This window comes from Rhinopithecus roxellana, chromosome 14, assembly GCF_007565055.1.
Source record: "Rhinopithecus roxellana isolate Shanxi Qingling chromosome 14, ASM756505v1, whole genome shotgun sequence".
NCBI classification, from domain to species: Eukaryota; Metazoa; Chordata; class Mammalia; order Primates; family Cercopithecidae; genus Rhinopithecus; species Rhinopithecus roxellana.
Window position 1 is genome coordinate 37130099 of NC_044562.1, and position 13568 is coordinate 37143666.

The 13568-nt window shown below is 35.9% G+C and overlaps 1 protein-coding gene across 7 annotated transcripts in view; it reads left to right on the plus strand.

Annotated features, from left to right (window-relative positions):
• Nucleotides 1-13568, plus strand: part of PGAP1 (post-GPI attachment to proteins inositol deacylase 1) — an 83636-nt gene that overhangs the window by 17700 nt on the left and 52368 nt on the right. For 6 of the 7 annotated variants that reach the window (XR_004053234.1, XR_004053232.1, XR_004053233.1 and 3 more), the window contains exons 5-10: nucleotides 930-1087; nucleotides 5406-5458; nucleotides 6599-6665; nucleotides 10891-10996; nucleotides 11749-11804; nucleotides 13230-13313. Coding sequence is in view for 4 of the 7 variants with exons in the window: in XM_010381615.2 (XP_010379917.1) it covers nucleotides 930-1087; nucleotides 5406-5458; nucleotides 6599-6665; nucleotides 10891-10996; nucleotides 11749-11804; nucleotides 13230-13313 (524 nt within the window). In the remaining 3 variants the exon portion in view is untranslated. Of the gene's footprint in view, nucleotides 1-929; nucleotides 1088-5405; nucleotides 5459-6598; nucleotides 6666-10890; nucleotides 10997-11748; nucleotides 11805-13229; nucleotides 13314-13568 lie in introns of those variants that run through there. The other variant, XM_030916781.1, reaches the window with a different exon arrangement.

A 13568-nucleotide genomic window follows, 5' to 3' on the forward strand; every position in this document is an offset into this window, starting at 1 on the left:
TTACAATAAATGGGTTGAACCCTAACCTGAGGTTTTCCGCAGTAGCATAGTCCTAAGACTAACGTCAATGGTATTGTCCTGATAGATTGTAAGAATTTAAATAGTGCTTGTATGGTGGTGGTTGGCCATAGAAGAGATTTGCTAAGCCTTTTTTTTTTTTTTTTGAGACAGAGTCTCACTCTGTTGCCCAATCTCGGCTCACTGCAACCTCTGCCTCCCGGGTTCAAGTGATTCTTCTGCCTCAGCCTCCTGAGTAGCTGGGATTACAGGTGCACACCACCATGCCCAGCTAGTTTATGTATTTTTAGTAGAGATTGGGTTTCACCATATTGGCCAGGCTGGTCTCAAACTCCTGACCTCATGATCCACCTTCCTCGGCCTCCCAAGCTAAGGCTTTTTAAGCTGGGACACTGCCATCATAGGAAGGGGTCTACAGCTCTTTTTTTTAACCACCTTATTGAGGGTAATTGATATATAAAATACTGCACATATGTGATGTATACAGTTTGTAATGTATACATTTAATGTATATTGTAAATGATACAATAATTTGTAAGATAATGTAAATTCTTACCTTTGGAAGAATATTAGGTTTTTCTCTTTTTGCTATACTGTGTGACTCATGAATAAGCATCATCCTTGTGGAATGTAGAAATGTGTTTGCTTATGGATACAAAACTAGTAAAATTTGGGGTTTTTTAAATGATACCTTTAGTAACTCTTAGTATTTATAATTTTATTTAATGGGGAAGTAGGAATATGTGTAAAGATACTGATTTTACTGAAAGTAGGGAAATGTGAATAACACACTGTTTATAGATGAAATGACAAGCAAAAATTCAGTCAAATATTAATATTACTGTATAGATATCTTATTCTTTCAGGGAATAGCTACTATTTTTTAATGTCTCTTTTTTATTCCCTACCAGATTTTTATACAACTGTAAACAACTATTGGATTCTAAATGCTCGACACATAAATTTAACCACACTTTCTGTAGCTGGAGGATTCCGGGATTACCAAGTTCGTTCAGGATTGACTTTTCTACCAAAATTAAGCCATCATACCAGTGCCTTATCTGTTGTGGTAATCTTTTTTTAAGATTCTACTGAAATAGTAATGTAATAGACCCAGTAGAGCATGGAAGAAGAAATAATGTATAGCTGAGTGGTAATGACTTTTGAGTTAGTGGTGTTGGACTGCTGTATGTGCATGCATGTGTGAGAGAGAGAGAGAGGGAAAGAGAGAAAGAGGGAATATGAATGAATGAATGAATATGAATGTGTTGGGAGGGCAGAGTTGTGGATGCATATGTCTATAGGGAGTGAAAAGGATGGCCAGGAACCATGGCTTATGCCTGTAATTCTAGTGCTTTGTGAGGCCAAGGCAGGAGGACTGCTTGAGGCCAGGAGTTCAAGATCAGCCTAGGCAACATAGGGAGACCTCCATCTCTACAAAATACAAAAAAAAATTTAAAATTATCCAGGCTAATTTAGGCATGGTGGTAAGTGCCTATAGTCCGAGCTACTCAGGAGGTTGAGGCAGGAGAATCACTTGAGTACAAGAGTTCAAGGTTATAGTGAGCTGTGATTTTATCACTTCCCCTCAGCCTGGATGACAGAACAAGACTCTGACTCAAAAACAAACAAAAAAAAGTAAGTACACAGGATCTTAGAAACTTGATGAAAATGACCCTTATTTATGAGGAGTAATGATTTCTTGTCCAAAATAAGAGCCTGTTCATTGATTAGAGTTGTAAATATAAGAATGTGTGGACTGGAATGCAGGGGAATCCAGTTATATCTGAGTGTTGTACTAGATATAATCATAGTGGAATATCAAACATATCACATACTCCTGAATGTTAAACTTGAATGAAAGTTTACTTATTTTTTAACAACATGATTAGCTTTGACAGTATAAATAGTATAAGTAGAACCCTGATTAATTAATTTGCTACTTATTCTTCCCTGCTAGGGCATCAAGTATTTGGTCTTTAACTGGGATACATAATCTATGTAAAGTGAGTCAAGTTTCCTTTTAGGACTTCTTTCATGTATATTTAACCTTGAAGTCTTCAGTTAAGGTCTTAGCTTCTTAACTCGGTATACACATCATCTCCAAATATAACTTACTTCCTAAAGAGAAAATGCATAGAATGTAGTCTGCCTGTTCCTTTTGCTTTTTAGGAGATAACATTAGAAAGGCACTGTTTCATAGTTGTACCTCTTCATAGATACTTGTTTGTTTATCTCACGTACTGTTATCCTACTTTAGATTACTGTTCATTCATTAAATAGGTTATTTACTGAATGCTTGCCATACATAGCACAAAAATTATTAAGCTATTCTGCTATTACCCACCATTTTCATATAACTAGAGGAACTGGGATGTAGCCAGAATAGCTTTGGAACTAAATTAGTAAATCTGTCAAACCTCATTGTTAGAGGTATGAATGTTGCTGTTTGGTGTTGAATATTTTGGTCAGATATTTGTTGGAAGTCCTCAAAAGACTAAATGTCAACTCCTTGTAAACACAGATGATTTAGTCATATGAAATTTGATGTAACTTATTTCCTGGACCTTGTCTGGAGCATGATGCTGTATTGATACCACATCCTAAAGCTTATCTTTTAAAGAACTTTAATCTTTTTTTGTATGTGTGTAGGCATGGGTGTGTGTGTATTTCCCTATTTTTTTCTAATCCATTTGATAATGTGTTGCTTTCAAGGGAGCTTGTTATCTCTGATTTCTGTATCTCTGATGAAGATATTTTACTTACGGAACTTTATCAAAGCTGGCCATTGTATAACCTAAGATTTATTTTTTAGCCTCCAGATATTCCAGTCTTTCATAAATCTACATGTATATTCACTTTAAAAAATTATTAACAAGTAACAATTTTTGAATGATTATCTCAAGAATAGTTAAATGATGTTTACATCCATTAGGACTGGAAAAATCTTTTTTTTTTTTTCATTCTCCTGCCTCAGCCTCCCGAGTAGCTGGGACTACAGGCGCCCGCCACCTCGCCCGGCTAGTTTTTTGTATTTTTTAGTAGAGACGGGGTTTCACTGGGTTTAAGTTAGAGACCATAATTGTATTAAGAGGGTTGACTAAACTGCTGTAATATAGTCCCACACAGGTAATGACACTTAAGCACAATAGAAGTTGATGTTTTACTCACGGAACTGACGGAACTGCCCTGGGTGGATATTTAGGTTGGTGTGGTTTTCCAAGAGGTTCCATTCAGGAACTCAGGCTGAGAGTAGGCATTCCATGTTCAATGCTTTACTTTCAGGGTTGCTGCAGTCATCTTCAACCACAAGAAGGAAGAAAGAACACGAGGCAAATGTCAGACCTACAAATGGCACACATCACTCCTGCTCACATACGATTAGAAAAAACTCAGTCCTTTTTTTTTTTTTTTTTTGAGATGCAATTTCACTCTCGTTGCCCAGGCTGGAGGCAATGGCACAATCTCTGCTCACTGCAACCTCCACCTCCAGGGTTCAAGCGATTCTTCTGCCTCAGCCTCCTGAGTAGCTGGGATTAGAGGCACACGCCACCATGCCCAGCTAATTTTTTGAAAATTTTTTAGTAGAGATGGGGTTTCACCATGTTAGTCAGGCTGGTCTTAAACTCCTGACCTCAAATGATCTGCCTGCCTTGGCCTCCCAAAGTGTTGGGATTACAGGCGTGAGCCACCACGCCCGGCCTCGGTCACATATTAAAGCAAGACAGGCTGAGAGCTGTAGTCCAGCCAAGTGTGCAAGAAAAAAAGAATGGATTTTGGTAGACATTTAGCAGTTTTCAACACAACAATCATGAGCAACTGATTTTTTAATTTGTGTTGCCTTTCCTTTTTCAACTCTAGCACACATGCATTAATTAAACTGAATGAAAGTAAACCAGCTTTATATTCTTGGTAATGGTAAATGCTGTCTACTAAGAGTTCTTACTCTACTGACCATTAATGTAATTTAAGAACGACAGTGAACTCTGGTTGTCTAATTTTTTTTAGTAAACTATCAGCCGTAATTTCTAAATATGTCAAGTACTTACAAGTTCATCAAGTAAGCTGTAGATTCCTCCCACTTCAGAACTTGGAACCCAAAGATACATTATAGATAAAGATACTTTATAGAGTTCAAGGGCGATAGTGATTCCTTAGGAGTTATACATATCTATTTTTTCAGTTCATTTATTAAAGAGACATTTTAGGCCTCTGTAAATTTTCTGGCATCTATGCTGTTAGTCTACTCTTTTCATTTTGTTTTGACAGTTCTGGTGATGGCAGCTCCTTGTCTCTTTGATGGTACATAAAGAGATGCTATGAAAAATAAAATCAGATTTACTTAATGAGCCCCTATTGTGTGTAAGATGCTATTCACAGAGAGATCATTATCTGGTGTGAAAAGGAGTGCTGTGCCATTGTTAGGAAGCCTTCTGCAAATACTTAATTTTTTAGAAGACTTTTGTCCTTGTATCTATCTTTTATTAGTTGTATACATCCTACTCAGCTAGGGATTTTCTTTTTTCAAAATATATAAGCCTGGACCCCACTTGGGAAAGTCAGATTTGGTAGTTTTGGAATTGTGATCAGGCATATTTGGTTTGAAAAATCTCCTTAGGTCTAGGTATTTCTTAGGTACACCACCGATGAAGGAATAACATCTTAGAATCTATCAAGTGGTAGTTTAGTCAAAATTAAAATTACTAAAATGTCTTTTGTAACTTATGCATCAACTGTGATTTATTAAAGAATCTTAAACTTGTCTCTCATTAGAGTAATAAAAAGTCAGACATTGCCGGGCGCGGTGGCTCACGCCTGTAATCCCAGCACTTTGGGAGGCCAAGGCAGGCGGATCACCTGAGGTCTGGAGTTCAAGACCAGCCTGACCAACATGGAGAAACCCTGTCTCTACCAAAAATACAAAATTAGCTGGGTGTGATGGTGCATGCCTGTAATCCCATCTACTCCGGAGGCTGAGGCAGAAGAATCGCTTGAACGCGGGAGGCGGAGGTTGCTCTGAGCTGAGATCACACCATTGCACTCCAGCCTGGGCAACAAGAGCGAAACTCCATCTCAAAAAAAAAAAAAAAAAGAAGTCAGATATTAAACTTTAGGAAAGAGTCTGTGGTTGCTTTAATAATTTTTAAAAGGTAATTTAAACTTGACAAACCAGGAGTGATATTTAGAAAGAGTTATGTTTTATAGAGGAAAATTCTAATGTATTTGGATCACCTTTTATAAGAATATCATTTAAAAATATCTAGGCATCACAGTATAGTGAGACTATATTATGTGTTTCTAAATATTAGCTTGTAAGAATTTCAAACCTTTTAGAGAATAACAAATGTGTTTTTCATAAGTTTGATTATTTTTTTCTTTTCTTTTAGAGTTCAGCAGTGCCTAAGACCTGGGTCTCAACAGACCACCTCTCCATTGTGTGGTAAGTTAATACTTGTATAACTTATTTTGACAATGTGTCATGGTCCTCTTTCTCCTCAATGCAATAATTTAATTGGCTTGTTAACTTTTTTTTTTTTTGAGACAGAGTCTCACTCTGCTGCCCAAGCTGGAGGACAGTGGTGCAATCTCAGCTCACTGCAGCCTCTCGCCTCCTGGGTTCAAGTGATTCTCATGCCTCAGCCTCCCAAGTAGCTGGGATTACAGGTGTGCACCGTCATGCCCGGCTAATTTTTTTGTATTTTTAGTAGGGATGAGGTTTCACCATGTTGGCCAGGCTGGTCTCAAACTCCTGACCTCAGGTGATCCACCCACCTTGGCCTCCCAAAGTGCTGGGATTGCAGGGATGAACCACCGCGCCTGGCCTGGTTTGTTAACTTTCTTAGAACTTCATCCATAAATAAGACTATGGAAGAAATATTAATTGAGAAGCTTGGAACTCTAATCTTGGTTCTTGTTTCAGTTTGACCAAGGTCCTCGTGACAACATGTAAAACAATCTCCCAAAAACCCAATAGCATTAGTCTCAAATGAAGCTAACATCAAATACCAAAGTTTTTGAGTTTTTCCTAGTTGGGTGAAATCAACTGTGCTTTTAGTAGGACTTTGTGAGCTTCTGGCCAATCACCATATTCAGATTTGGTTAATGGAGCAGTGACTATTCTAGGGAGCAGCACATGGAAAACCAAGTAGGAATTAAATTTATCCATATGGGTCAAGAAATAGGCAGACCCTGATATATTTATCTCATTGTGTTTCAGCTTAGAGATTCTCTTTTGACTTTTTTCTGGCTGTGCAAGCAGTAGTATCGCTAGAATGACATACTTCAGGCATATAAAGATGGGGTAGATAGTACATCTATGGCTAGCTAGGTGAGGGGATTTAGGGAAAACAGAAGGACCCTGAAAATTCTGTCAAACATCCAGGAAGATTTAATTTGCTTTATTTTTATAGGTTTCATATTTAAGATATGTGCTTAATAAGAATGATTTGTTACGTAATTTTTGAGTTTAGAGCACTAAAGGAAACTCAGATGTTCCACTAAACAGTAGAATTGTGTATATTTTGATCAAAAGTGTATGTTTTAAGAAAGTTTTATTTGTAACACTTACTTTGTTCCTTAGGTGTAAACAATTGCAGTTGACTACAGTTCGAGCATTCTTTGATCTTATTGATGCTGATACTAAACAAGTATGTATTTTTAAACTAAAAATTATTTAAGTGAAAGCTTTTACTTTGCTATATAATTTACAGCCATGATAGATTTTTTTTTTTTTTTTTTTTTTTGAGACAGAGTCTGGCTCTGCTGCCCAGGCTGGAGTGCAGTGGCCGGATCTCGGCTCACTGCAAGCTCTGCCTCCCGGGTTCACGCCATTCTCCTGCCTCAGCCTCCGGAGTAGCTGGGACTACAGACGCCTGCCACCTCGCCCGGCTAGCTTTTTGTATTTTTTAGTAGACAGGGGGTTTCACCATGTTAGCCAGGATGGTCTCGATCTCCTGACCTCGTGATCCGCCCATCTCGGCCTCCCAAAGTGCTGGGATTACAGGCTTGAGCCACCGCGCCCGGCCTGATAGATTTAATGTAATTTTTTTACTTTGATGAAAACAGAAACATACCTTATATCAATTTTAATTAGTTCCAAAATGGAAATATCTTTCTTTTTCTCATACTACTTTGACTGCTGCAACTAATTTGTAAAATGCAATGAAGATGAAAAGTGAGAGAACCTTAAATCTTGCCCCAGTTCTTTCCACTGTGTAAAGTTTGACATATATCTTTTTTTTTTTTTTAAGATGGAGTCTCACTGTGTCACACAGGCTGGAGTGCAGTGGCGTGATCTCGGCTCACTGCAGCCTCTGCCTCCCAGGTTCAAGTGATCCTCCCACCTCAGCCTCCAGAGGAGCTGGGACTGCGTATGTGTACCACCAGTGTTTTTAATAGAGATGGGATTTCACCATGTTGGCCAGGCTGTTTTCAAACTCCTGACCTCAGGTGTTCCACCTGTCTTGGCCTCCCAAAGTGCTGGGATTACAGGCGTGAACTACTACACCCGGCCTTCTTTTATTTTTTAAATGTAGGGGAAATAGTTCTTACAAACTATTTTATAAATTTTTTTGCAATATGTTATAAACATCATGATCTATCTTATTAGACTTTTTTTCTTTTTGAGAGACAAGTTCTTACTATGTTGCCCAGGCTGGACTTAAATTATTGGGCTCAAGTGATTCTCCCACCTCAGCCTCCTGAGTATGTTAAACAGTTTGAACCATGCTTTTTAAAAAAACCACTTTAGCTTTCTGATAAGATTGAAATGTGTAATTTATTGAATAACCTAAGCTCACCAGAACTTAAATTATGTACTGCTATAAGTTTTACCTTCTCTGTAATGAAGTGTAATTTCACAGTGTAAACTCTTCAAACTAATAATTTTCCAAATTGTTTAATTAGCAGAACATATGGAAATCATAGTATCCTTTACAGGTTATCATGTTACTCTTTTATCTCTTTCTTGTCTGCTAGCAGATAAATGGTAGCAGGATTTCAGCAAAATTCAGAGAATTCTTTCCATTAACTTAATTTTCTTTTTTCTGTAAGTTGGGAACAGATTGCCATTATTCATCTTAAACAGCCTTTTAACTCAGGTCATCTTGTTCCATGGAAATATTTTGAGAACTATGGCTCTGGCTTCTTCTTTTGGAGAAAAAATTCCTTATTTTTTATGTAGTCTTTTTCATGGCAAAGCATTGCAGCCCAGATATTTTTGCAGTGCTTCACCTGAAGGCTCCAATTATTTGGGAGACTAGTATGGGTGACCTCTTTCTCAATAGTCTCCAGGCAGTACTTAATTCTTAACAATGAGGAAAGCTCCTTTACCCTGTAGTGTACTCTCTTAGAAGGATAGGGATTTTTTTCCTTAACTCTTCAGAAAGCTGTATAACCACTCATAGAGAGAATCATAGATACTTAGCTGTCTCCTGAACGTCCAGATCATTTTGTGTTTTACCACATTTTAAGCTACAAGATTCGGTATTAAATTAGTATATTTATTGATTTAAACAAGCTTCCCCTGTGACTTGTTGACACTGTGACTTGGTCATGGAACACAAACATTTGTCATGGAACACAAACATTTTTTGGTTTGTCGACATTGTTTTAGCTGTGAGACATAACTGTGGTAAAAGTTCTAAGCCTACTTGAGGGAGTGCAACTAGATACAATAATAGAATCAATTAAAGTTGCTAGACCAGTTTGTACTTGAACTGACATTTGGTAAACTTAGGAAAAACCTTGTTCCGTCTAGTGAAGAACAGGATACCTCAGACAGGTATATTCCTAAAAAAACTGGACATAAAACTAAATAAATAAAATCATGTTTTTCCATTAACTCATAAGATGAGAAAAGAACTATAGTACTAGTATGTAATAAATTATAATTCTGAATGTATAAATATGTTATGCATTTTAAGGGGAAAATGAGAAATTTTTGATAACTATATTGCTAAGAATCAAAAATACTGTTTATGAAACACTTTTGTTTTAAAAACTCACTATGTGTAATTGGACTAAATAGTAGAAAATAAAAACTTAAAGTATGATATCTAACCCTCAGGAAGCATATAGTCCAGGAGAAAAGCAGAACATATATATTCAGGGAAATTAAAATGCAAAGAATAATTAGTCCTAAGCATGGTGATAAGGCAGGAATCAGAGTAATTTCTACTGGTTATTAGCATAAAAGTCATAGCTAAAAACTTGTGAGTAGATGGATTACCTTGAGAGTGAGTAAGGATGGTGGAATCCAGTCTTAATTAAAGTTGTTTTGTTTTTGTTTTTGTTTTTTGAGATGGAGTCTTGCTATGTCGCCCAGGCTGCAGTGCAGTGGCGCAATCTTGGCTCAATGCAAGCTCCACCTCCTGGGTTCACGCCATTCTCCTGCCTCAGCCTCCTGATAGCTGAGACTACAGGTAGCCACCACCATGCCCGGCTAATTTTTTGTACTTTTAGTAGAGATGAGGTTTCTACATGTTAGCCAGGATGGTCTCGATCTCCTGACCTTGTGATCCACCTGCCTTGGCCTCCCAAAGTGCTGGAATTACAGACGTGAGCCACTGCGCCCAGCCTAAAGTTTTGATAGACAGGCTGTAACATTTAATTGATTACAAACAGATGTGGCCACTTAAGAAAATCAAACAAGTTTAGTATAAGACTGAGTTATTTGAGGTAGAGAGTTTGCATCAATTAATATAAAAGTTCTCCACTGTCCTCCACTCTACTTATACCATATCTAGAGAACTGTATTCTATTTCATGCATCATATTTTGAGGGGGACATCAACAAACTTGAGTTTATCCAGGGGAGGCAATCAGGATGGTGAAGGGACTAAAAGAGTTCTGTGAAAAACGGTTGATATGTTTGAAGTTGTTTTATCTGCAGAAGAAATGTTTTATTTGAATGGAGAACATAGCAAGCTTCTAAGTTTTGAAGGATTGTCTCCCAATCTAAGATAGCAGTGTAATAAGGAATGAGGTATTTGCTGTAAATAAAGCATTCTCCTGGTAAGAGTTGTTAAAATTGGAATGCATGGTCTTACAAAGTAGTGAATTAAAATGTTCAAGCAAATGCTGGGTAACTTCCAAAGGGACTGGAAAGGTTTAGTAGACCTGGATCCTCACTGTTACTTCTTTGCCATTCTCACTCTGTTGTTGAGAAAGTCACTTACCTGTCAGGGCCTCAATTATTAAACTAGAAAGTTGAATAATGGTCAATACCAAATGGATTTTATATCCTAGTACACTTTTTTTTAAAGGGATGACAACTTTTTTACAGTTGCCAACTTTTTGTTGTGCCAGGATATTTAAAAAACAAGTAGAAGAATAGAATAAAAGAGTAATTTTAATTTCTATGGTAGGAAAGTTGACAATATTTATTTTCTCTAGTGACCAGTGGATTCTTTGTTATGGTATTCAGTAGTGTTATGGTATTCAGTAGTCTGAATTTGGAAACTGGTATGTTGGAATCACAAACTAGAGAATCTCTAAAATTGTCTTCTGGTTCTATACATTTTTATAATGTTATATTCTTAAATGTTACTTGAGAGGCACTATTGCATAAAAATGAAAGCATGGACTCTAGAGCCAGAATGCCTGGGTGTGAATCCCAGCCCAGACTTAATAGCTGTGTGACCTTGGGCAAGTTTCTTAATTTCTCTGTGCTTTAGTTTCTTCACATTTAAAATGCAGATAAAATCATTATCTCTTAGAGTTTTTGTGATAATTGAGTAAGTTCATGTACCGTGCTCAGAACAGTGCCTCAGAGTAATAAATGTTGGCTGTTGTCATTATTACTGAAGCAATGTTTCATCGAGCTATTACGATAGATACAAAGTAATACAGAATGTATCAATGTTCTTTCTAGATAACTCAAAATTCCAAGAAGAAACTGTCAGTTTTGACTCACCACTTTATAAGACACCCATCAAAACATTTTGAGGAAAATCCAGCTATAATTTCTGACTTAACAGGTTGGTGACAATAACATATTTTAATTTTAAATGAAGTATTTCATTATTAATTTTAGGTAAATTTGTTTATAGCAGGCAAAATCTTTGAAACTGTGATACTTCAAGTTTTAGGATCCTATTTTATATGTATATATACACACATATATTATTAATTTCCCTATAATGATGCTGGTGCAGTTCTTGGTTAGGAAGGGAAAAAGAAGCAACGTGTAAGAGGTTGCTGGTAAAAATTTTGTCTTGAAAATAACATGACAAATAGAAAAATTTCAGTTAAATGACTGTTCTCCTAACAGTTACATAAACGAAGTGCCATATTATTCTTGACTCCTTTCAGTTCCTCAATTATCAGTTATTCTTCGTTCTTCTTTTGGATTACCAACATATCTTTTGCTGATAAATTTTGCTTTTAAATATAAAGCAAAATAACTTGCTTTGTCTATTTAAATATAAAGCAAATTATACCTGTTTAATTATATGTCTTGTTTGGGAAATGAAATATTTATTTCCTTATGTTGATAATGCCTTAGAGTTAAAGGACACCAAGCAGATTTTTACTTTACTTGATGTGAATGCTAGTTGGTGAGGAGCATATAGAAAATATATTACTAGATTTTCTGTTTTAATATAGCCAGTGTTCAGAAAACCACTTCTTTATTGTGATTGAGAAGTATTTCACCAGGATTCAAAGAAGAAAGAAACTATGTAGTATAAAAACAAAACAAGGCAAATAAATTAATTTCCTTTACCTTAAGGGACATCTATGTGGGTTCCAGTAAAAGTGTCCAAATGGACCTATGTAGCTTACAATGTAAGTATGCCACCAATGAATTTTTTTCATGTTTTTCCAGAAATAATTTAGTATTTATCTTTAAAAGTTAAAAACTCTTTAAAAAAGATAACTGCATGCCATTTTCCCACAATTTAATAATAATTCCTAAATGATTAGCCAGTAATCAGTTTTATAAATTTATCTTTTTTGCTGTTTTCTTTGATGTTGAGTTTGTTTATATCAGGATCCAAACAAGGCCTATACATTGTTATTGATTAATGTCTTATTCCTTTTTAATCTGGAAGACTTTCTCTTACCACCACCCTCCCTTTTTTTTCTTGAAACTTATTTGTTGAAAAAAACACCAAGTCATTTGTCCTCTGGAGTTTCACAGTCTTGATTTCACTGATTGCATTCCTGTAGTCATTCAGCATGTTCCTTTGCCTGTTGTAGTCCTGTGATTTAGTAGTTGGATCTAGCTGCTTGTTCATATTCAGATTTTTGTTTTGTTTTTGTTTTTGCTAGACTCTCTCTCTCTTTGTGATGTTAGCCACTGTTGATGAGGAATGCCTGGAGTTATTAATTGATTTAGGAGGATGCAAAAATTGTAATAAGTTTAATTTTATTATTTATTAACTAGAATAGTATTCTAGTTAATTCTGTACACTTAGAGAAAAACTTCTGCTCATCTACTAAATTTATCAAAAGTAGAATAAATCATATGGGAAAAGAGTGATAATTGTGTGGATCTTTGGATCTTACCTTATGTTTACTCATTATCAGAATGGTGAGTTGGTTCACAAGCTTCCTTTTATTAGTGACCATTAGAGGGTTTTTTTCCTCCAGTATTATTATGTACTCATGCATTTAAATATATTTGTCTTTCAATCTGTTGATGCTAAAATCATTCCGTATTTGACCAGTGGAAACCATTTCAAGTTTAGTTTCTGAGTCTTTTTGATATACTTTTTAGTTGTCTTTAATAGTTTCCTCACTGTTGAGTATGACAAGATATTTTAGCTTATTTTGTACATTTCCTGCTCCAAACCTTGAATCAGCTATTTCTTTAAGGAATTATTCCTTTTCTTTGGGAAGTGGTATCTCAAAACCATAATCTGGTACTAGAAATGCTTGTGGCTATTGGGTTGGCATTTCTACACCTTTTCAGTGGCCAGAGCTAAGAACTGCATAAAATCTTAACTAAAAGACCAAAAGAAAAACCCAATAAAACAACCAAAAAAATTACATTCACACTGATACTTCCAGGACAAACTGAGGACTACAGAGTTTATACCTAATCTATCTCTTGCCCTTCCGTATCTTCCTCCTCCTACTCCTAGAGAATTGGTTCTCAACACCAAGAATGATAAAATTAGAATAATTAACTCATTTGCTATATCTGGATTTTTGAATGATGAAATTAATCTGCTCATTGTAGCTATATTGTTTTCCTTTTTTTGGTAGGAATCTGAGAAGATATATTTTACATTTCCTCTTGAAAATCATAGAAAAATCTACACTCACGTCTATTGTCAGAGCACTATGCTGGTAAGATAATTGGGACATTTTATGTAAATTTAAGAGGCTAACTGTTGTTCATTTTTCAAATTCTACTGGTAGACCTAGCTATGAAATATTATTAAATCTAAGTAGTTGAAAAATAATTTTTCTGGAACAGTGTTTTGATTGAAAAGTATTAATCAAATTTTTTTTAATCACAGATACTATGCTATTAAATTGTAATTTTGGTTCTAGTTTAGGTCTCCCACCCTGTCTTTCTGCCTTCATTTTACTCTGTTCATG